Source organism: Barbus barbus (genome assembly GCF_936440315.1).
Source record: "Barbus barbus genome assembly, chromosome: 31".
Classification (NCBI taxonomy): Eukaryota; Metazoa; Chordata; class Actinopteri; order Cypriniformes; family Cyprinidae; genus Barbus; species Barbus barbus.
The window spans coordinates 26184991-26208677 of record NC_136759.1 but is presented as its reverse complement, the minus strand read 5'-3'; the positions used below and the strand labels follow the sequence as shown (position 1 = coordinate 26208677).

General features: G+C 38.3%; 1 protein-coding gene across 1 annotated transcript; it reads right to left on the bottom strand.

The window, feature by feature from the left end:
• Positions 1-7535: 7535 nt before the first annotated feature.
• On the bottom strand, positions 7536-23233 carry LOC306851764 (uncharacterized protein; the record flags this gene model as incomplete). Its single annotated transcript, XM_079388200.1, has 6 exons — positions 7536-8040; positions 13558-14536; positions 21895-22112; positions 22226-22413; positions 22459-22810; positions 23205-23233. The coding sequence occupies 6 exons, from the start codon at positions 23231-23233 to the stop codon at positions 7536-7538; spliced, it is 2271 nt and encodes a 756-aa protein (XP_079244326.1).
• Positions 23234-23687: the final 454 nt, after the last annotated feature.

The following is a 23687-nucleotide window of genomic DNA, read 5'->3' as shown; positions in this document are numbered from 1 at the left end:
AGTACATACATGGACAATGAACATGAATAACCCACATCCATTTGATTTAATTTAAAGTTCTGCATTTAACTGCTGCAATAAACTTTTTTCTTTCTTTTTTTAACTTAATTACTAGATCGTAGATTTCCTATTTCCTTATCCACAAAATAGTAGTGCACATAATTTAACCCAAAGGTGGCAGAGATACGTTACCTCCTGTTTGTTGCTGCTTCGTGTTTTAAGTTTGAGCTCCGTCAAGTTAATTATTTATAGTCTATTTTCTATCTTAAAATTACGGAGCCCCTTAGAGCTCATGGTGGTGGAAAGTTTTCGGGGTGGGTAAAAAAAATTTGGGGTGGGAGGAAAAAATATTTTTCAAATCTTTTGCGTTCTCTCGCAAAACTTTTGCGTTCCCTAGCAAAACAAAAGATGTTTGCTTTGCGAGAGAACGCAAAAGATTTGAAAAATATTTTTTCCTCCCACCCCAAATTTTTTTCACCCACCCCGAAATCTTTCCACCACCATGAGCTCTTAGGGTCTCCGTATAAAATAAATTTTATACACTATCCTTTTCGTTTCTACACAGTAAAATACCCAGTGTTAAATCAACACTGATTCAGAGTGTATTTGGTCCCACTCCAAATAGTGTTAAAGTACCACTGAAGCAGAGTTAAAGTTAATGAGATAATTAAGTGATTAATTAAGTGCTGATTGAGCATTAGTGAGGAACAGCTGCTGTTAACAAGCAGAATAACTGAAGAAAAAGAGAAACACAAGAACTACAACTGACTTCAGCCACAGCCTTTGATAAAATCAACTAAAATAAATGACATTAAATCTCTCTCAAGACATTAGATCTCTCCCAAGATCTCAGCAGAGGATTAAACAACTCCACAAACAGAATCACCAGCTTCACTCATGATTTACTTTATTTCTGTCAGATGACTACAGAAGCTCTTATTGAGAATTATCAGAGGTTTAAATGTTGATGCTTTATTGGTTAAAAACAATGCCACCATCATGGAGATCAGTGTTTACTTTGGTTGGGCTCTTGACCCTTGACTTGGTGTGTTAATGTTTTTTTTTTTGCAATAGTACATATATTGCTGTAAAGCAGAGAAGTCAGTGCTTTGCACTGAACACATAGATGCTTCTATGTGATGAGATAACCTTTGTGAACTTGCCAGATTACAATTTTCTTTTTTATAAAATAAGATAAAACTCCCATCATGCTCTGCAGTAAGGATATTATTGTCACCACTGTTGTGGATCGTATGATAAGTGTTGACCTGAACCTCTTCATTATTGAAGTGTTAATAAGTGTTCTTCACTAATGCTCAATCATCACTTAATTAATCATTGAATTATCTCATTAACTTTAATTCTGCTTCAGTGTTACTTTAACACTATTTGGAGTGGGACCAAATACACTCTGAGCAGTGTTGATTTAACACTGGGGATTTTACTGTGTATAATGTGTGAATGCATCCCCCGCATTCCATAACAAAAACAATCAGAGCGCCTTGTTATCACTAGTTTTATTTTGATTTCCAGAGTCCGCTATTAGCTTATAGCCCGTTAGCATCACCAGCGTGGCTGCCACTAATTTAGCTTACACTGCTAATACTCTATTCACACACATTACCATTGTTTCACTGTTACTTGCTTTAATGGTGGATTTGTGTCTGCCTTTGAGTACAGGTGAGGACACATTGCACCGAATGCAGCTCGAGCTGGAGGCCATGGAGAAGCAGATCCACTACCTGGTGGAGAAGCAGCTTGTAGCTGTTGTGATTCATGTGGGGGTTAATGACACCAAACTGCGGCAGACAGAGACACTGAAGAGGGACTTCAGGAGCCTGATCGAGATGGTACGCAGCACATCGCCCATGACGACCATCATCGTGTCAGGACTGCTTCCTACGTATCGACGAGGACATGAAAGGTTCAATAGACTGTTTGCCTTAAAATAATGGTTATTGTCATGGTGTAAAGAACAGAAACAGCTCTTTGTTAATAATTTGAATCTTTTCTGGGAGAGTCCTAAACCTTTTCGTGCTGATGGACTGATCCCCAGCAGAGTAGGAGCGGAACTACGTAACCTTCATCTCCAGGACGCTACACTCCATATGACTAGTAAGCCAATTCTCAAATAACTGCTATGATGACTTTTGTTCCACCCACTTAAATGATATAAGTATTTGTGTTGTCCAATCTATACAGAGTGTGTCTATTTCCCGAATAGTCAGGTCAAAATATAAAGTTAATGCAGGATCTAGAACAGGGGTATTAAATTTGCGGCCTGTGGGCCCAATCCGGCCCATCAATCATCTTCATCCGGCCCGAGGAAGAGTACGCAGGTTGCACATTCACCGAGGAGCGTCTCGCTGCAGCCCACAAGATCCAGGGGGCGTGGTTGGATCCAGATCCAACTCCTCCCACCTTACATATACTTAAACCTACCCCTCTCCACCCATAAACCACACCAATCTCCACCCCTTAGATGTGTATCCAACCACGCCCCCTGGATCTTGTGGGCTGCAGCGAGCCCTACTGAGTAGCTCCAGAGTGCAGTCTGGACGATGGGGCGGGGCGACACATTAAGGAGGGGCGACACGTGTCGCTCCGCCCACCCCCAATTTCTTTGGCTTATGATACAGCGGAGCTTATTGGTGTGTAGAAGTTTGCTCATGAGCATTCTTTTATATACGTTTTTATGAATGATCTACGCCGTTTGGCTGTACTACAGAAATATTAAGTGCTAACAACAGCGATTTTAGTTAGAATCAATTAGCAAATGTGTTTTTTTCTTTTTTTTTTTACTTCTGACGAATTAGTTAGAGTAAGTTCCTATCAAACGCTTGGTGGCGGCATCTCCGAGTATTCGGGCAGAACAGAGCTGTTTAATATGAGCGGCTCACGAAGTCTTCAGAACAAATTCTTAATTCGTGGCCATGATATAGTCCTAATGGCACGTTAAATTACCTCATATATTATTGCACTTTTCACAGTACACGAATCAGACATACTTAAACATTGAGCAGTTTTAGCTGGGCGATGCTGATAAAAATGATCCACTGTTTGAGATTTAGCTGTTTTGTATAATTAATATTTACATGTAGCCTATATTCTTTATTTTAGGATCGATGGATAAACACAAACTTCATTCACTGTAGTTCAGGAAGGCATAGGACAAACCCGCAAATGGTTTTAATTTAAAGAACAACACTGCGGTGACAAATAAGACAATAATACCAAATAGCCCATCAGCGTGAACTGGGGTATGATGTGTGGATAATGGGAATAAAAACCTTGCTGAAACACACACTCATTTATTTATTTATTTGCATATATGCCTAAATTTTTTGTTTACTAAAAGAGCTGTTATTAAATCTGACCTACAGCAAATATTATTATTAATGTGCTTTAGTGCGTATTTAAACATTTTTATTTATACTTTTATATATAGACTATATGCACAAATTAAATTATTGGTTGTGTGGTTCAATCCTTTAAAAAGAACCAATCACTGTACTATATTAGGCCTACAGATGTTAGATTTTTAGTAGCTATATAGTCTTTAATAAATAAATAAAAATATTAATCACAGAGAAGGTCTTTTATTAAAAGTGCTCACGCACCTTTTGCACAGATTCACAGCGCCGAGTTATTTAATATTGGATATTTACGCAGGTCTATATGGCTACAATGATCGAGTGTTAATAACTGAATCTAAATTCATCCCGTACACAGATTAACACGCACACACACACAATGAGGGTGTGGATACAGAAATTATCGGATTTTTAATATTTGATGTCACGGACACTTATTTACTATAAGATAGGAAATTTAAAAAAACTGTAAGAGAATCGATATATGCTCAAATATTTTATTGAGATATAAACAAGGAAACATTGAGATTCTCATGAAAATATTTATTTGCACTTTATAACCTACAAGTTTGTGACGCATTGAGCAACATAGGCTAACTCATCTCTATAAATAACAAAAAACAAAAAAAAAAACAGTTGTGCTTTAAAACATACTTTAAAACATATTCACGTTATATAAGAAATTATATTTGTGTTTGCCCATGTCTAAAATACAGTAAATTATCACCATTTGCGTATAAAATCCCAATTTAGTGCTGATCCGTGGCCTTCCGATCCTCAAGGAAATATGAATGAAGCGCTACAACCTGAAGAACCCGGAGGTGCTCAAGTTTATTTTTAAATAATGAATTCATCTGACTAAAATTACTATGGTTACTAAACAGATAATAATTAAAGCCTATGATTCTAGAGTTAGAACATATTTCTGTAGTATGTCCAAATCAATTTTACAAAATTGTACACAAAGGAATGGCATGCTCAGGTCTACACCAATAAGGCTTGCCGTGTTATAAACCAATGAAATTGGGGGTGGGCGGAGCGACACGTGTCACCCCGCCCCATCGTCCAGACTGCACTCTGGAGTACTTGGACCTACTTGCATTCACCTTGAATTGTTCTTGCACTAATTAGTTTGTCCACAAGGTGGCAACACTGGCCCGGGCCAGCCAAAAAGAAAAAGGAGAGATGCAATAACAACAATCTACTGCACTGCAAAACCCAACAAGTTAGGGTAACTCAAACCGTTTGAGTAAACAAATTCCCCTGGGTTTAAACCATGTAAGTTTTAAAACTTGCAGTTAAGTAATTAAGTGATTAATTAAGTGCTGTTTGAGCATTAGTGATGAACACCTGCTGTTAACAAACAGAATCACTGAAGAAAAGAGAAACACCATCGCCTTAGATTAACTAAATGAAATAAAATGCATTAAATCTCTCAAAATCTGATTAAACCACCCCACAAACCACATCACCAGCTCCATTTATTAATAACCAGACTTAGACATCTACAGAAGATCTTTTTAAGCATTAACTAAGGTTTAGATGTTTTGTTTAATTTGAAGCAACGATGTTTGAGATCAGTGTCTGCTTTAGTTGAGCTCTTGACCCTTGTTTTTGCTTTTTTCTCCTCTGGCTGATGTAACTGTGTGTTCCTCGAACGTTTTTGTTACAACTCAAAAGCCCAGAAAAAATTACTGGTAGTTGGTTGTTATATATTTATAATCACAATTAGTGAACTGATCTCATTTATAGTGAATATAGATTCATTGTGTGTTTAATCTCTGATTAAATGAATGTTGTATAGATTATAGTGAAAGTGATTCGAACAGCCAGTAGTTTTGTGACAGTCAGTTAATATAAATGACGTCTCAAAAATTTGTCCACAAGAAGTTATTTTCTATAGCAGTACCTAAAATCACACACACATCAAGAATCAGCTTATGAACCTCAACAATGGTGACCATTAAAAAAAAAAAAAAAAAACTCTGATGAGTTTTGTCCTATGCTAGTACACAGCATACATTGCAACGTGATTGTTATTTCATTTTTATTTTTAAATGGTCCAAATTACCTTTTCCACGTCATTGCGTATTACGTGACGTCATGAACGCGCATCACAGAACAGAGCAAGGCGAGCATTTGTGCTTATAAAACGTAAACTTTTTAATTTATTTTTGAAATGACCGATCGTTTCGCTAGATAACACCCTTATTCATCATCTGGTATCGTTTAAAGCCCTTTGAAGCTGCACTGAAACTGTCATTTGGACCTTGAACCGTTTGGGTCCCATTGAAGTTCATTATATGGAGAAATGTTTTCATCAAAAACCTTAATTTCTTTTCGACTGAAGAAAGAAAGACATGGACATCTTGGATGACATGGGGGTGAGTAAATTATCAGCAAAAGTTTTTTTAAAAGTGAACTAATCCTTTAATGTATTTTATTTCAGTTGATTTAAGTTAGTTGTTGTTCTTGTGTTTCTCTTTCTGTCAGTGATTCTGGTTGTTAACAGCAGGTGTTCATCACTAATGCTCAATCAGCACTTAATTAATCACTTAATTACTTAGTGAACGCAACTGAAATAAGTTCAGAGTACTCATAATTGTTAGTTTAAAAGAAACTTAAATGGTTTAAGACAATAAGTTTCCTCAAACGGTTTGAGTTAACCTAACTTGGGTTTTTAAGGCAATCAGTTTACTCAAACGGTTAGAGTTACTTTAACTTGGGTTTTACGGTGTAGTGTGCAGAGGCGGACAATCTAGGGGTCAGAAAGTAAAAGTCCTGCCATATGTTTGTTCCACCCATGAACTCCTCTTCTGAGATCTTGAGAGATTTAATGTGTTTTATTTCATTTCAATTAATCTAAGGCTGTGACTGGAAGTCAGTTGTAATTGTTGTGTTTCTCTTTTCTCTGTTCATGGTGTTTCTCTTCAGTGATTGTGCTTGTTAACAGAAGGTGCTCATCACTAATGCTCAATCATCACTTAATTAATAACTTAATCATCTCATTCACTTCAACACTGCTTCAGTGTTACTTTTAACATTCAGTAGTGTGCAGAGACGGACAATCTAGGAGTCAGAAAGTAAAAGTCCTGCCATATTTTTGTTCCACCCATGAACTCAGACAGCTGATTTCACCAGAGGAGGAACCAAGACATTCCTTTCAAGTCACAAGCAAGTCTGAAGTCAAATCCCAAGTCCTCAAAGAGTTAAAGTTAATGAGATAATTAAGAGACTAATTAAATGATGATTGTGCATTAGTGATGAACACCTGCTGTTATTGAGAATTACAGAGGATCAGATGTTGATGTTTTATTGGTTAAAATGAAGCTACCATCATGGAGATCAGTGTTACATTAACAATTAATGTAACTTATATACATTAACTTATTATACATTACTGACACTCTATCCTCCAATTTGATACAGTTAAGCTTTGACACAATCTGTATTGTTAAAAGCGCTATATAAAGAAAGATGACTTGACTTGACTGTTAGATCAACATTTTGTTTGCTGTAGTTTCACATAGCTGGTAATACAAAACCTAAATATACAAATGAAAAAATAAAAATTATTTTGAATATAATCAGGCCAGCTTATGATGACTATCTTATCATACATAAACAGCTAAGAGCCACTCACTGTACAGCACTGATCTCTCTGCTTTACAACACCACATTCATTGCTGCAGAGTGAAATCTAACATAAGAAGTCAAGGGTCAAGAGCCCAACTAAAGGACTTGGGGACTTGGGATTTGACCTCAGACTTGCTTGTGACTTGAAAGGAATGATGTGGTTCCACCTCTGGTGAAATCAGTTCATGGGTGGAATAAACATATGGCAGGACTTTTACTTTCTGACCCCTGGACTTTACACCTTTGCTTTTCACAACAATTACTTTTAGGAGTAAAATATTTGAAATGAGATGAGGGTGAGAAAATGATGTCAGAATTTATATTTATAGGTGAACTCTTCAGTTAAGGGTTGATTTTTCTTCAGTAAATAGTTTTGAGAGCTGTGGCTGACATAGGGTTTTTTATTTGTTTAGGAAAACACCACTTTGTTGTGACCTTCTGCTCCCTCTCTTCATGCTGCATTTTCAAGGAAAGGAAAGGAAGGAAACCACACCTAGGCATGTGGTTTCAAGTTAAAATATCTTTTCAAACTTGCAAATGGCTAATGGTTGTTTTACTTTGTTGCTCCATCTTTACAGATTGCTGATACTGAGCCCAGTGTCTATTTGAAGGCCTCCTGTTTTTCCAGTTTACAAATGATATTTTCTGCAAAAGTGACTCTCTGAATGTCCTGCACATGAAAAAGTAGATGAGAGGATCCAGACACACATTAAGGGCGGACAGGAAGAGTGTAGCTTCTTTGATCTGGAAGAGAATGAAGCGGTTGTAGTCACTAAAATCATCCTTGTATCTTTGGCTAAGTGTGTAGGGCACCCGACAAACGTGGTACGGAACAAAGCAGAAGACAAAGACAGCCAGCAAGCTAAAGATGCTTCGATTTGACCGCCGTCTCGCCTCGCTGCTGTTCTGCTGCATGCGTTTGTAAGAGCGGTAAACATAACAAGCGATGGAGGTGTAACAAAACACCATCAGCAGGAACGCCACCCAGAAGAATCCAATTTTGAAGTGGGCTGAAACTTTGTGCCAGCGCCTTAAATAATCAAATAAATAAAAACAGGCTACAACCAACTGTATTTAATGTACTGTGTTCAAAATGTAGGCTAATGACCTTTTTTAAGGTATATGAAAACATTTTAAGTTTACATTGTTTATATGAAAACATTTTATTGTTTTAGTTGCTACTTGTGCATTCAGGTGATCAGAAGTTTCTAGCCATACAGCCTTTCTCTCGGGTTTTATGACAGCTTTTTGTGGTTATTAGAGCATTAAATCATTACAATCTAAAATTGCTCTTTAAAGAATTAAAACACTAATTACAAGTTAAAATCACTGAATTAAAAATGAAAATAAAAGATAGAAATCAGACTACATTTTAACTGAAAAGAAGAACACACATTTAACTCATTTAACATTTGAGGTAGCATGGCTGTATTAAGCTAACATTTGATTTACAGTTACTGCTATCATAAAATATACTTATATTTAAGATTAAAATTCTATATTCTATAAATATTGTAGCAGAATGCATATTTTATTCAGAATTATTGCGCTATTATTCTATTGTGCTCTGTCTGCACAGCAACATTTTAGGTGTTAAATTAACACTGCTGGGTGTCTATATGGGTCCAGCCTACAGAGTGTTAAAAGTAACACTGAAGCAGTGTTCTTTGCTAATATTCTTTGCTATATGGGTCCATCCTACACGCTGTAGGATGAACCCATATAGACACCCAAGTGTTAATTTAACACCGCAGATTTTGCTGTGTGTGTTGCATGCATGCGTGCAGCAGCGCTCGTTCACTTGCGTATAAGCCTCACCCACTCCTGACAGCAAAATGGATATATTTGCAGGACTTTCTAACATTTACAGATGAAAAATATACCTGTGATGTGTCAGTTATGCACTGAAGAAAACATGACGTCTCAAATTCATTAAATAGCAGAAATATTCGCTGTTTGCCATGGTGGATTGATTTGATCCAAGGGTTGCTTACGAATAAGCTTGCACATCAAATTATCCTGACTTGATAATTGAACCTGGATTGAATTAGTGAGATTGCATGAAATTAAATAGTCATTTTTGAAACCGCTTTAGTCCTGATTTAGTTGTTATTTTATTTCAAGTCAGGTTTTGGACTTTAATCCCCGCTTTTCTTAACGTCTTTTATGAAACAGCCCCCTGGTTTTCTTTGCTCTAATAATGTGTTTTGTAAACACAGGATTACAGCAACCAGAGACAAATTTATATTATAAAGTCAAGGGTGAAGAGCCCAACTAAACTGATCGCAATGATGGTAACCTTTAAATAAAATTCAATAAAATATGAAAATAAACCTCTCTTAATTCTCAATAAGAATTTATGACAGAAATAAAGTCAATCTGGTTAGTAATGAGTGAAGCTGGTAAAGCTGTTTGTGGAGTTGTTTAATCCTCCTCTTCTGAGATCTTGAGAGATTTAATGTGTTTTATTTCATTTCAATTAATCTAAGGCTGTGACTGGAAGTCAGTTGTAATTGTTGTGTTTCTCTTTTCTCTGTTCATGGTGTTTCTCTTCAGTGATTGTGCTTGTTAACAGAAGGTGCTCATCACTAATGCTCAATCATCACTTAATTAATAACTTAATCATCTCATTCACTTCAACACTGCTTCAGTGTTACTTTTAACATTCAGTAGTGTGCAGAGACGGACAATCTAGGGGTCAGAAAGTAAAAGTCCTGCCATATGTTTGTTCCACCCATGAACTCAGACAGCTGATTTCACCAGAGGAGGAACCAAGACATTCCTTTCAAGACGCAAGAAAGTCAGAAGTCAAATCCCAAGTCCTCAAATAGTTAAAGTTAATGAGATAATTAATTAAATGATGATTGTGCATTAGTGATGAACACCTACTGTTATTGAGAATTACAGAGGATCAGATGTTGATGTTTTATTGGTTAAAATGAAGCCACCATCATGGAGATCAGTGTTTGCTTTAGTTGGGCTCGTGACCCTTGACTCTTGTGTTAGATCTCTCTCTGTAGTAATACACGTGGTGGTGTTGTACAGTGAGAAGATAGTCACCATTAGTGGTGGAAATTTTGATTCTTTCCAGAGACTCGTTCATTTTTTGTTCGTTCACCAAAATGATTCGTTCAGATCCGTTCACTAATTCGTTCAGTGACCATTTTTCCATATTACACAAATACGTCAGCATGTGCGGCAAAATGTGTTGTTCAACTAACGTATTTACTTGTTACAAAATAAAAACCGATTTGGCTTCATTAAAAAGTGTGCCCTTCTCATTAAATGAATAAAATAAGTCTAAATAAGTGATCAAAGTCATTACTCTTTTTATCTTTTAAATTACACTCTTTTCGGATGACCAAAGCACAAGTGTTTTTTTATTTGTTTGCATACTAGGCTAGTTAACATTTAATTGTTTAGGCAGAGATTTACACGTTCAAATCTGAGATTATGTTAAACGAGGAGTTATTCTGTATGTAAAATATGAATATAAACAAGCGTGCACAGTACGGATACCTGTGCTTTGCATCCGCTTTCTGCTGATTGATGAACTAGATTGACAGAATGGCCGACCTACCCGGTCAACGAACTGGGTATAGCTACCAGTTCGTTCAATTCGTTCACGAACGGGAGATCTCTCTCTCGTTCAGACTCAAAACAGAGCCATCTCGGTCAATGATGCTATTATATTCGTTCGTTCGATCCAACCAATTACATGCCCCTTCTAAACCCGAGCTGAAATGCTATTTGTTGACGTGAGTCACGTGACGCAAATGAGATGGGATGACGTGACGCAAATAATCAATACTGCCATATTTTTTTATGTTTCAGTTTTTAAACAAACAAAAGTGCATGACATGACTAACATAATGAAATATTTTTTTATTTAAAAGTATGTAACTGTTCAAACATAAAACAACAATAATATAAATAAATAAAACAAAATGATAAATAAAAATAAAATAAAAAATAAAACAAATAAAACAATAATATAAAAAAATAAAGAACCAGTTGTTCGAACGACGAACGTAATAATGAGACGAGATGTATGTATGTAACAGTTCATTTGACTCTTTCAAACTCAAAGCAACTCAATGAAGGGCGTATTCGTTCACTAGATTCAACAAATCACATGCTCCGTCCTCGTATCATACTCGAAGGCTATTGGCTCGAGGTTTAGTCATTCTTTGACAGATGAAACGGTCCAGAGCTACGCATGCGCGCAATAGCGGCGCGCTGCGGTGGAGGGAGGAATTTCAGTGAACGAGAAATATGAGTCAATGGATTACGTGAACGAGAATGATTCGTTCACCTAAAAGATTCGTTCAAAAAGAACGATTCGTTCACGAACGTAACATCACTAGTCCTTGTTTTAAATGTATGTTTATGTTTTGTATAATTAATTCTGTGATGCCACAGCATACAAGCAAAATGTTTATTTAATAGTAATAGCGAGCTAATTTTAAACCTATATACAAATTTGAACTCCAGTGCTTTTTAGACACACACAGACATCAAGAACCAGTATACGAATCTCAACAATTGTGACAATCAACAAAACGCTTCATGCTGCAATGCATGAAAAACTCCCATCATGCAATGTAGTATGAATAATTATTGTCACCACTGTTGAGGATCATATGATAAATGTCCATGTCTAAAAGCCTAATCAGGATTTCTTTTTGCTCTCTATATTAAAGCATTATAGTGCATTTGCTTAATATGAGTTTTTTAAACGTCAAATGTAGTTAAAAAACACAAAAAGAAAAATTCTAAAACCATACAGATTTAAACCAATAATTTTCAATCATCAAAAGCATAAACTAATCTGCTAATTCGATATTTGATTCAGCATTGCACAAATGTTTGCTGTGAAATATTGCAAATGTTTAGAAGCAAATTTCTTCAAATTACGAAAAGGCTCAAGAGCCCAATTAAAGCAAACACTGACCATAATTATGGTGGCAATGTTTTTCAGTTCATTTCATCCAAGGCTGTGGCTGAAGTCAGTTGTAGTTCTTGTGTTTCTCTTAACATCAGGTGTTCATCACTAATACTCAATCATCATTTAATTAGTCACTTAATTATATCATTAACTTTAACTCTTTGAGGATTGGATTATGACTTGAAGACTTGTTTGCGACTTGAAAGGAATGTCTTGGTTCCTCCTCTGGTGAAATCAGCTGCTGAGTTCATGGGTGGAATAAACATATGGCAGGACTTTTACTCTTTGGCCCCTGGACTTTCCACCTCTGCTATCCACCTCTGGTAGTGTGGACACATAGAGACACACCGCAGTGTTAATTTGACACTGGGGATTTTGCTGTGCAGTTCTCATTCATTTTGTAATGTACAGAACAGAATGCCGAGTCAAATCCCAAGTCCTTTAAAAGTTAAACTTAATGAGATAATTAAGTGACTAATTAAATGATGACGGTCAAGTCAAGTCACCTTTATTTATATAGCGCTTTTAACAATACAGATCGTGTCAAAGCATTTAACAGTATCAAATTGGAGGATAGAGTGTCAGTAATGTATAATAATAAGATTAAACACTCAATTTTCAGTTAAAGTGTTCATCACTACTGAAGAAAAGAGAAACAAGAACTACAACTCACTTCAACCACAGCCTTGGATGGAATCAACTAAAAAAAACACACAATTCCACTATAATTGTGCTCAAGGCTGACGTCTCTGAATTAAATAATGAAATGCCTTTAACTGAAAATTGAGTGTTTAATCTTATTATTATTATACATTACTGACACTCTATCCTCCAATTTGATACAGTTAAGCTTTGACACAATCTGTATTGTTAAAAGCGCTATATAAAGAAAGATGACTTGACTTGACTGTTAGAGCAACATTTTGTTTGCTGTAGTTTCACATAGCTGGTAATACAAAACCTAAATATACAAATGAAAAAAGAAAAGTTATTTTGAATATAATCAGGCCAGCTTATGATGACTATCTTATCATACATAAACAGCTAAGAGCCACTCACTGTACAGCACTGATCTCTCTGCTTTACAACACCACATTCATTGCTGCAGAGTGAAATCTAACATAAGAAGTCAAGGGTCAAAAGCCCAACTAAAGGACTGGGAACTTGGGATTTGACCTCAGACTTGCTTGTGACTTGAAAGGAATGATGTGGTTCCACCTCTGGTGAAATCAGTTCATGGGTGGAATAAACATATGGCAGGACTTTTACTTTCTGACCCCTGGACTTTACACCTTTGCTTTTCACAACAATTACTTTTAGGAGTAAAATATTTGAAATGAGATGAGGGTGAGAAAATGATGTCAGAATTTATATTTATAGGTGAACTCTTCAGTTAAGGGTTGATTTTTCTTCAGTAAATAGTTTTGAGAGCTGTGGCTGACATAGGGTTTTTTATTTAAGAAAACACCATTTTGTTGTGACCTTCTTCTGCTCCCTCTCTTCATGCTGCATTTTCAAGGAAAGGAAATATCTTTTCAACCTTGCAAATGGCTAATGGTTGTTTTACTTTGTTGCTCCATCTTTACAGATTGCTGATACTGAGCCCAGTGCCTATTTGAAGGCCTCCTGTTTTTCCAGTTTACAAATGATATTTTCTGCAAAAGTGACTCTCTGAATGTCCTGCACATGAAAAAGTAGATGAGAGGATCCAGACACACATTAAGGGCAGACAGGAAGAGTGTAGCTTCTTTGATCTGTGAGAGAATGAAGCGGTTGTAGTCACTAAAATCATCCTTGTGTCTTTGGCTAAGTGTGTAGGGCACCCGACAAACATGGTAAGGAACAAAGCAGAAGACAAAGACAGCCAGCAAGCTAAAGATGCTTCGATTTGACCGCCGTCTCGCCTCGCTGCTGTTCTGCTGCATGCGTTTGTAAGATCGTTGAACGTGACAAGCGATGGAGGTGTAACAAAACACCATCAGCAGGAACGCCACCCAGAAGATTCCAACGTTGAAGTGGGCTGAAACTTCGTGCCAGCGCTGACCCAGGTCGCTCTTGAGGGCCATGCAGGAGAAATCCTTAGGCATCGGCTGATTGGTTAATATGGTGTTCGGCAGCATGAAGAGCATCATGACACCCCAAGTTAGCAGAGCGAGAGCCTTTGCTACCGAAACACGCTGCAGAAAGGAAGACATGCCAAAGGTGCTGCGTACGATTTTGAAGTAGCGTTCCAAGCTGATGAGGCTCATGAAGGTTATTCCTGTGTACATGCTGAGGTAGAAAAGCACAGCTGTGTAGCGGCAAACTATCAGCTTCAACTGCAAGCCGCCGTAACCGAGGTCGCCCACTACACGCCACGGGTAGCTAAACAAAATCAGAACGTCTGCCACCACCATGTTTTTTAGGTAAACTACTAAGGCTGAGGAGGTGGGAACCCTGAAGAAGATCCAAGCGGCGAGTCCGTTGAGAATGAAGGCACAAGCGCAGATGATGGTGTAGAGCACTGGCAGAACTTGATGTGTGAACACGCTGTTGACGTTTGTGCTGTTTTTTGTCAGTGTAGTATTGATGTCCATATCTAAAACGGAAAATAAAAGAACTTATTTAGCTTTGATGATATCAGGAAATATTGTGACATGATTCAATGTTGTAACTTCTGCTAGACTTTTCTTTGCTGATGTTTTGAAAAATCAAAAGTGCCATTTATGCCACTTTCATGAATATTCTAAATCTGTGTATAAGCCCTGGACTTTTTATGCTTTTGTTTCTATTTTGCTTCTCCTCTTGTACTGTTCTGAAGGGGAGTGACACCTAACAGCTCTTCACAGAATGCTTTCTGGTCTGTGTTGAAAAACCTGACATACACTAACAGCTGAGCATTTGTTGACCCAAAATCCAAGCAAATCTGAGGTAACACTCATGAGCACATTGTTGGGCAGTAAATGTGTGGCTCAGGATCCTGGTGGAATGGTCATATTGGGCTCTGAGACTACTTATTTTCTGTGATCTCACTTCAGATTTGAGTGGGAATGTTTGTTCCTAACCTTGTTTTGTCTCATAATGACGTTTCACATTGACACTTTTAATAAGAGCCACGGTTTCTGAACATATGAGACACACTGAGTTAGTGCTCCCAGTGGGTAGTATGAACATAAATGAGTCTGTCCATTCTGGATTAAATGCTCTATTTTCGCTGTCCACTTTTCTTTTTTGGAGAGCGGCTGTTTCTCAACTTTTTCTGTCTCACTCGCCTGTTTCTCTCTCTATCTCCGTCTCACTCGCCTGTTTCTCTCTCGTTCTCCGTCTCACTCGCCTGTTTCTCTCTCTTTCTCCTGTTCACTCGCCTGTTTCTCTCTCTTTCTCCATCTCACTCGCCTGTTTTTCTCTCGTTTTCCGTCTCACTTGCCTGTTTCTCTCTTTCTCCTGTTCACTCGCCTGTTTCTCTCTCTTTCTCATGTTCACTTGCCTGTTTCTCAACTTTCTCTGTCTCACTCACCTGTTTCTCAACTTTCTCTGTCTCACTCGCCTGTTTCTCTCTCGTTCTCCGTCTCACTCGCCTGTTTCTCTCTCTTTCTCCTGTTCACTCGCCTGTTTCTCTCTCTTTCTCTGTCTCACTCGCCTGTTTCTCTCTCGTTCTCCGTCTCACTCGCCTGTTTCTCTCTCTTTCTCCTGTTCACTCGCCTGTTTCTCTCTCTTTCTCTGTCTCACTCGCCTGTTTTTCTCTCGTTTTCCGTCTCACTCGCCTGTTTCTCTCTTTCTCCTGTTCACTCGCCTGTTTCTCTCTCTTTCTCCGTCTCACTCGCCTGTTTCTCTCTCTTTCTCCTGTTCACTCGCCTGTTTCTCTCTCTTTCTCCATCTCACTCGCCTGTTTTTCTCTCGTTTTCCGTCTCACTTGCCTGTTTCTCTCTTTCTCCTGTTCACTCGCCTGTTTCTCAACTTTCTCTGTCTCACTCGCCTGTTTCTCTCTCTTTCTGCATCTCACTCGCCTGTTTCTCAACTTTCTCCGTCTCACTCACCTGTTTCTAAACTTTCTCTGTCTCACTCGCCTGTTTCTCTCTCGTTCTCCGTCTCACTCGCCTGTTTCTCTCTCTTTCTCCTGTTCACTTGTCTGTTTCTCTCTCGTTCTCCGTCTCACTCGCCTGTTTCTCTCTCTTTCTCCTGTTCACTCGCCTGTTTCTCACTCTTTCTCCTGTTCACTCACCTGTTTCTCTCTCTTTCTCCTGTTCACTCGCCTGTTTCTCTCTCTTTCTCCTGTTCACTCGCCTGTTTCTCACTCTTTCTCCGTCTCACTCGCCTGTTTTTCTCTCGTTTTCCGTCTCACTTGCCTGTTTCTCTCTTTCTCCTGTTCACTCGCCTGTTTCTCTCTCTTTCTCCTGTTCACTCACCTGTTTCTCAACTTTCTCTGTCTCACTCGCCTGTTTCTCTCTCTTTCTGCATCTCACTCGCCTGTTTCTCAACTTTCTCTGTCTCACTCGCCTGTTTCTCTCTCTTTCTGCATCTCACTCACCTGTTTCTAAACTTTCTCTGTCTCATTCGCCTGTTTCTCTCTCTTTCTGCATCTCACTCGCCTGTTTCTCAACTTTCTCTGTCTCACTCGCCTGTTTCTCTCTCTTTCTCCGTCTCACTCACCTGTTTCTCAACTTTCTCTGTCTCACTCGCCTGTTTCTCTCTCTTTCTCCGTCTCACTCACCTGTTTCTCAACTTTCTCTGTCTCACTCGCCTGTTTCTCTCTCTTTCTCCGTCTCACTCACCTGTTTCTAAACTTTCTCTGTCTCATTCGCCTGTTTCTCTCTCTTTCTGCATCTCACTCGCCTGTTTCTCAACTTTCTCTGTCTCACTCGCCTGTTTCTCTCTCTTTCTGCATCTCACTCACCTGTTTCTAAACTTTCTCTGTCTCACTCACCTGTTTCTCTCTCTTTCTCCGTCTCACTCACCTGTTTCTCAACTTTCTCTGTCTCACTCGCCTGTTTCTCTCTCTTTCTCCGTCTCACTCGCCTGTTTCTCAACTTTCTCTGTCTCACTCGCCTGTTTCTCTCTCTTTCTCTGTCTCACTCACCTGTTTCTAAACTTTCTCTGTCTCACTCACCTGTTTCTCTCTCTTTCTCCGTCTCACTCGCCTGTTTCTCAACTTTCTCTGTCTCACTCGCCTGTTTCTCTCTCTTTCTCTGTCTCACTCACCTGTTTCTAAACTTTCTCTGTCTCACTCACCTGTTTCTCTCTCTTTCTTCGTCTCACTCACCTGTTTCTCAACTTTCTCTGTCTCACTCGCCTGTTTCTCTCTCTTTCTCCGTCTCACTCGCCTGTTTCTCAACTTTCTCTGTCTCACTCACCTGTTTCTCAACTTTCTCTGTCTCACTCGCCTGTTTCTCTCTCTTTCTCTTTCTCACTTGCCTGTTTCTCTCAACTTTCTCCGTCCCACTCTGTTTCTCAACTTTCTCTTTCTCACTTGCCTGTTTCTGTCAACTTTCTCCGTCTCACTCGCCTGTTTCTCAACTTTCTCTTTCTCACTCGCCTGTTTTTCTCTCTTTCTCCATCTCACTCGCCTGTTTCTCAATTTTCTCTCTCACTCGCCTGTTTCTCTCTCTTTCTCCATTCCACTCGCCTGTTTCTCTCAACTTTCTCCGTCTCACTCGCCTGTTTCTCAACTTTCTCTTTCTCACTCGCCTGTTTTTCTCTCTTTCTCCATCTCACTCGCCTGTTTCTCAATTTTCTCTCTCACTCGCCTGTTTCTCTCTCTTTCTCCATTCCACTCGCCTGTTTCTCTCTCTTTCTCTGTCTCACTCGCCTGTTTCTCTCTTTCTCCCTCTCAATTCAATTCAATTCAATTCAATTCAATTCAATTCAAATGAGCTTTATTGGCATGACTGTGTAACATATCACAATGTTGCCAAAGCAACAAGTGTATTATACAAACATACAGATTAATAAAAAAGGGAAAAAAATAAACACACATACATGTCCAACTTATCACAATGAAAAGAATACAGAGAGTAATTGTAAATGGTAAAGAGGGTTCAGCCTTTGTCCCTCATATAATGGCACGAGTATATATACTACACTGCCAGTTGGATGCCCTTTTTCTTCTCTCCCAATATATGGTGTTAGAGTGTTAATTAAATATAAGTTGAGTTACAGTTACTTCATATATTCTAATAATGAGTTCTGTATTGTCCAATTAGATGCTGTTACGTCACTACATGGGGACTAGTTCACTGGTTGTTTATGTTTAGCGTCAGTATGCTCGCAGGCTCCGGTCTGGATGGTTGTAGTCAAACCCATCAGCACTGGGAAAAAGCATAAACCCTGCTGTTGTAAAGTTATGCTTTACTAAGTAAAGTTTGGCCAATGCATTATCTTTGTTGTGTGCCTCTCTCCACGCCTACAAGGACACTGATAAACAAATGTTACAGATGAGAGCACAACAATATATAAGAGTTATAAGAATTTCTCCGTATTGCTCATTTGCTGTAATTCAGGTGACACTAGCGCTATTTGTTTGCAGAGGTGGAAAGTCCAGGGGCCAAAGAGTAAATGTCCTGGCATATTTTTGTTCCACCCATGAACTCAGCAGCTGATTTCAGTTGATGTTTTATTGGTTAAAATGATGCCACTATCATGGAGATCAGTGTTTGCTTTAGTTGGGCTTTTGACCCTTGACTTCCTGTGATAGATCTTTGTCTGTAGCAATGCATGTGGTGTTGTATAGCAGAGAGATCAGTGCTGTACGATGAAAAGATAGTCACCTAGAGTTTGCTTGATTACATCTGAAATAAGTTTTGTTTTCTTGTTTCATTTCTATGTTTATGCCTTGTATTACCATCCCTGTAATACTACAGAATACAAGTAAATTGTTTCATTGATAGTAATAAGTAAAGCATATACATATTTGAACTCCATTATTTTTAGACACACACAGACATCAAGAACCAGTATATGATTCTCAACAATGGTTACAATCAACAAAATGCTTCATGCTGCAATGCATGAAAAACTCCTATCATGCAATGCAGTATGAATAATTATTGTCACCACTGTTGAGGATCATATGATAAATGTTCATTTCTAAACCCTAATGCTAAACAGGACATGAGTTTTTGTTTAACTGTCAAAGGTAATTAACAAACCAAAAAGAGAAAAAATTAAATCAGAGAGACTTAAACCAAGATCTTTCATTCATCAAAAGCATGAGTTAGTCTGCTTCAACATTGTGCAAATGTTTTCTGTGAAATAAATTTTGCGATTGCTTAAAAGCAAATTTCTTTGAGTTATTAAAAGGCCAAACTAAAACAAACACTGACCACGATTATGGTGGTATTAATTTTTATTTTTTTTTGGATAATTTTATCCAAGGCTGTGGCTGAAGTCAGTTGTAGTTCTTGTGTTTCTCTGTTCTTCAGTGATGTTGATTGTTAACATCAGCTGTTCATCACTAATGCTCAGTCATCATTTAATTAGTCACTTAACCTATTAACTAGCACCCCCATTTTGGGCCTCACAGCTTACTGTTAAAATAGTAACAGTTCATGACAATAATGTGCTACACAGACAATTTAGGTATCTTTGGAAAGAAGACACTCTAGGCTTTACTGTCCATCATCCATAGTTGGTAATGCTCAAAAACATAAAAAGTTATAGACACTGAAGTGCCTTGTTTTTTTATTATTATTTCATATACAAATACATGCAATCAGTCCTGGAGCAATCCAGAAAAGTAATGGGTTGAAAGTCATATATCTCATGAGTTTATATTTCAAATTTGAAGAAGATACCATGAAAAATGAGATTCCTACAATAATTTGTTTTTAGAATATTTCTAGATTATAGAAAGTGCCCTGATTTTAATACAGGATTGAATAATTTCAGAATAACATCTTTCAATTTGGAGCTGCTATGTTTCAGCATCTCATCAGATATTCCATCCAAGCCATATGATTTTTTTTATTTTTTAGGGATTTCATTTTGTCTATTAGTTCCTTTAATGATATGGGTTTGTCTAAATTATTTAGCTGCTCGTTTGTGGTGAATTCTAGGTCATGTAATTTGGAGGTCAGATGTTTTTGGGTAAGGGTTGGTTCAATGTTCAATCCAGATGTTTGGGTCGTGGATGGGAATGTGTTTAGCTTCTTTGGATTTATCTAAATTATTCCATAATTCCCAAAAATAATTTTGATCGACTGCCTCCTCAATCTTGTTGAGCTTTATTTTCAGGGGATCAGCTTTTTTCTGTATTAGCAGTGACTTGTATATTTAAAGGGTTTGTTGATATGTGGCTCGTGTTTGTTGGTTTGCAGGTTCAGGTTTTTTTATTTGATAATGATCGTAAGTCTTTTCAAACCATCTCCATCTGATCTAATGTAGTCCACTTCTCTCCCTGTTCTAGTGTTCAGATGCCACAGGTGGTCTTTGAACCAAACTATGATTCCTCCTGAATCTCTTCCGCTCATGACACAATCATGTAAATATATAGATAAATTAATTAAAAAGATAATATAGAGAATATAAAGAAATACAGTAAGTAGATCCATTTTACAAATGTTATATTTGATAATAAACAAGTAAATAAGCGAAATAAATAAGTTAATAAATAAACAAATAACAAGTCATTAAGAAATAATGATCACTCTTGACTATAGACCCATTGTGTGCTTAAGCTAATATATAATCACATAATTTTCAGCATGTTTTTTATCTGGATAAGGTCACTGGAGTCTGATCTGTCTCGTCGTGCCTCTACAGCTGTGTAGCTGTCTGTTTGGCTGCTGGGAAGCTGCCCAACTCTCTCCTCCCGGTCCGGATATGTTTTCTGAGGGCTGTTCAGGGTTGATGCCTTGATGGTTTTGGCAAACAGTCTCATGCCCTCTCGGTGGATGTGGATATGTTCATAGAGATGCTGATGTGTGAACATTTGGTATTGGACCACAGGTGTTAGCTATCTCCAAGTTGATGGCGTTGATGATCCTTTGTGGTACGTCTCTGTGAGGTAAAAGGCTTTGGCTCTAGGGTAGTTCCTGCTAGCTGTTCTCACCACATTGGACAGAGCTTTTGTGACGTCCACCCTTCTGGGTAGGGTTGCACCAGCCATTGTTAATTTCTTACTTAAATTAGAACGTTAAGTCCACACTTGAGGCTTAATAACTACTAGCTAGTTTGTAACTAAATCTATACATTATTTGGTTGCACCAGTTGTTCATAAGGCAGGACGTAGCTAGTAGCTCAAATAAGCTCTCCGTAAAGTAATGTGTAGTCGCATAATATGACGTTTACCCTAAATCATCCAATAGAAACCTTCAAATACGCGAGCAAAACTTTTTTAAATGCTATGAATTTTAATTTATCCTTCATTCTACCTTCTTTTGCCTCACGTATACTAACGGTAAAAACAAGTTTCCATTAAAAACGATACTATAATAACATTAGTCTATATGTAAGATATTTTATATGTAAACAACATTCAGCAACTGTAATTGAAATAAATAAGGATCAATAAATACTGAAAGAAAAAAAACATAAGAAATGCCATTTGTTTATTATCTCATCTGACATGCGCAACACGGACCAAATCGCACAGAGGCGCGCTGTAGATGGAGTGTTGAAGGCACGCTAAAAAAACAAAAGTATGTTTATTCATATTCTCTCTATTAATATGTACATGAGTGTAAATGTCAGCAGCATCATATATGCCTAAAGGATTGAAGGTTGTCGGGTAAAAGAAGAGCATATTGATGCAGTTCAATCAGTCTGCTATTCTATTCCAACCGTTACTCCTGACCAGACAATTCCGTAAATATTTAGTTTATATGTAGAGTTACACGTGCCCATTTATGTAAAAACTAGGCTAAGTTGTAACTTATGTACAGCTGGTGCAACCGGCCCCTGTTGGTGAGGCCATTTGTTCCGGTATGAATAATAATGTGTGACGAATAATGTGTAACACACCCTCTTGCAGTAGTCTTAAAGCAGAGTGTGAGGTGGGACACCAGAACTTCTTCATGGATCTCCCCGGAAACAGTTGTCTGGAGTCAAGATGGTGGCCGTTGGAGTCGCAGAGGATGACTATGTTGTCTTTTCTCTTCTGTTGTTCGTGGATGATGATGTTGTAGTCGGTGGATGAATCTGCATGCTGCTGCTGTCTTTCCTCTTGTGGTTCTGATGGGCTTGAGGAGACTTACAGGTTGCAGGAGTGAAAGTGCTCTGAGATTGTGTGCTGACACACCGCTGCTGTTGAGCTGAGTTTGTGGAGGTGCTGAGTGCTTGTGTGCCGACACACCTCTGTTGTTGAGTTGTGGTTGTGGGGCTGCTGTGGGGTTGTGTGCTGACAGACTTCTGCTGTTGTATTGTGTGTAGCTGGGTTCTGGTCTCCTCCAGCAGTCTCTCCAGTGTGTGGCTGGGTTGTTCTCTTCTGACCAGTTCCTCTCTCACTCTCCTCAGCTCCTGGCGCAGCTCTTGATTGTCCTCCTCCAGGTGTTTTACAGCAGAGCAGAGTTGTTGAAGTTATTGCACACTGTGGTGGCTGGTCAGGTTCAGGAGCTGATGAAGGTTGTTGTTAGTTTCCTCCAGCTCAGCGATATTATCTCTCAAAGCCTTTATCTTGGGAGACGCAGGAGTACTGGTGTGCCCATGTGTTCTTGAGCTGGGGTCAGTGATGGTAACTGAGGTTGTGCCCACCTCATCTTCTGCCTGGCTCTTTACTTCAGGATCTTTCTTAATTTTCTGAACCTCCCCTTTAAGATTTCTGAAGTTCCTCTGGAATTCATTGAGGCTGGTTTCTGGTCCCTGGACCACAACTGTGTCATCGTGATAAAGGTTCACAGTCAGCTTTTTGTCGTTGTTGGATATATTATCTCCAGCTCCTCTTCATTTTTGAAAAATGCTTCAACTTTAGATATGCCCATTTTGTTCTCAACTGAATTAACTGCCACTGAATGTTAGCTTGGCTAACAGTCAGCTTGATGTATTGATTATATACAGTTTTCAAGTCGTCAAGTCACTATTATTTGTATAGCGCTTTTAACAATGCAAATTGTGTCAAAGCAGCTTTACATCAGCTTGATATGAAGCTGGGTGTACTGAAAATATATTTACAACCTCCCAACTGCACTAACCTTGACTTATTTTTTGTGGGGTCAGAACATTTTTATGAAGACAAAAGATTACCCGGGCAGTCAAGTACGTTAAAGATTATTGAGTTAGTTAAAAATCAGCACACAGTGTCTCTATATGCTGCATTTACACCCAAGTCGCAATACCGTAACTTTGAGATGACAACAGATGACATGCTACTCGGAGCTGTTCAAGTCCTTGGAAATATGCATTTCTTTGGTTTCTATCAATGACCAGATAAATGAATCTGTGTGGTCCGGTGGTACAGCCATTTTCAGTTGATATCAATAAAAAAAAATTACTGGTCTTATCTTAATAATCTTCTGCCTCTATTGTTCACAGTTAAGTATCCAATTATTTAAACAAGATTTGAGTCACGAATAACATACATTCTCGGATAAAAATTATGTTAAATCAGGAGCTGATTATTTTGCTGCCAACTACCATCGTAACCACGGTAACTTTCACTCGCCTGTTTCTCTCTTTCTCCGTTTCACTCGCCTGTTTCTTTCCCTTTCTCAGTCTCACTCGTCTGTTTCTCAACTTTCTCCGGTGCAGTCGTCTGTATCTCTCCTTTTGTTTTCTACATGTTTTGCTATCTTTCTTTTTTCTTTCTACTGTCTTTTCAT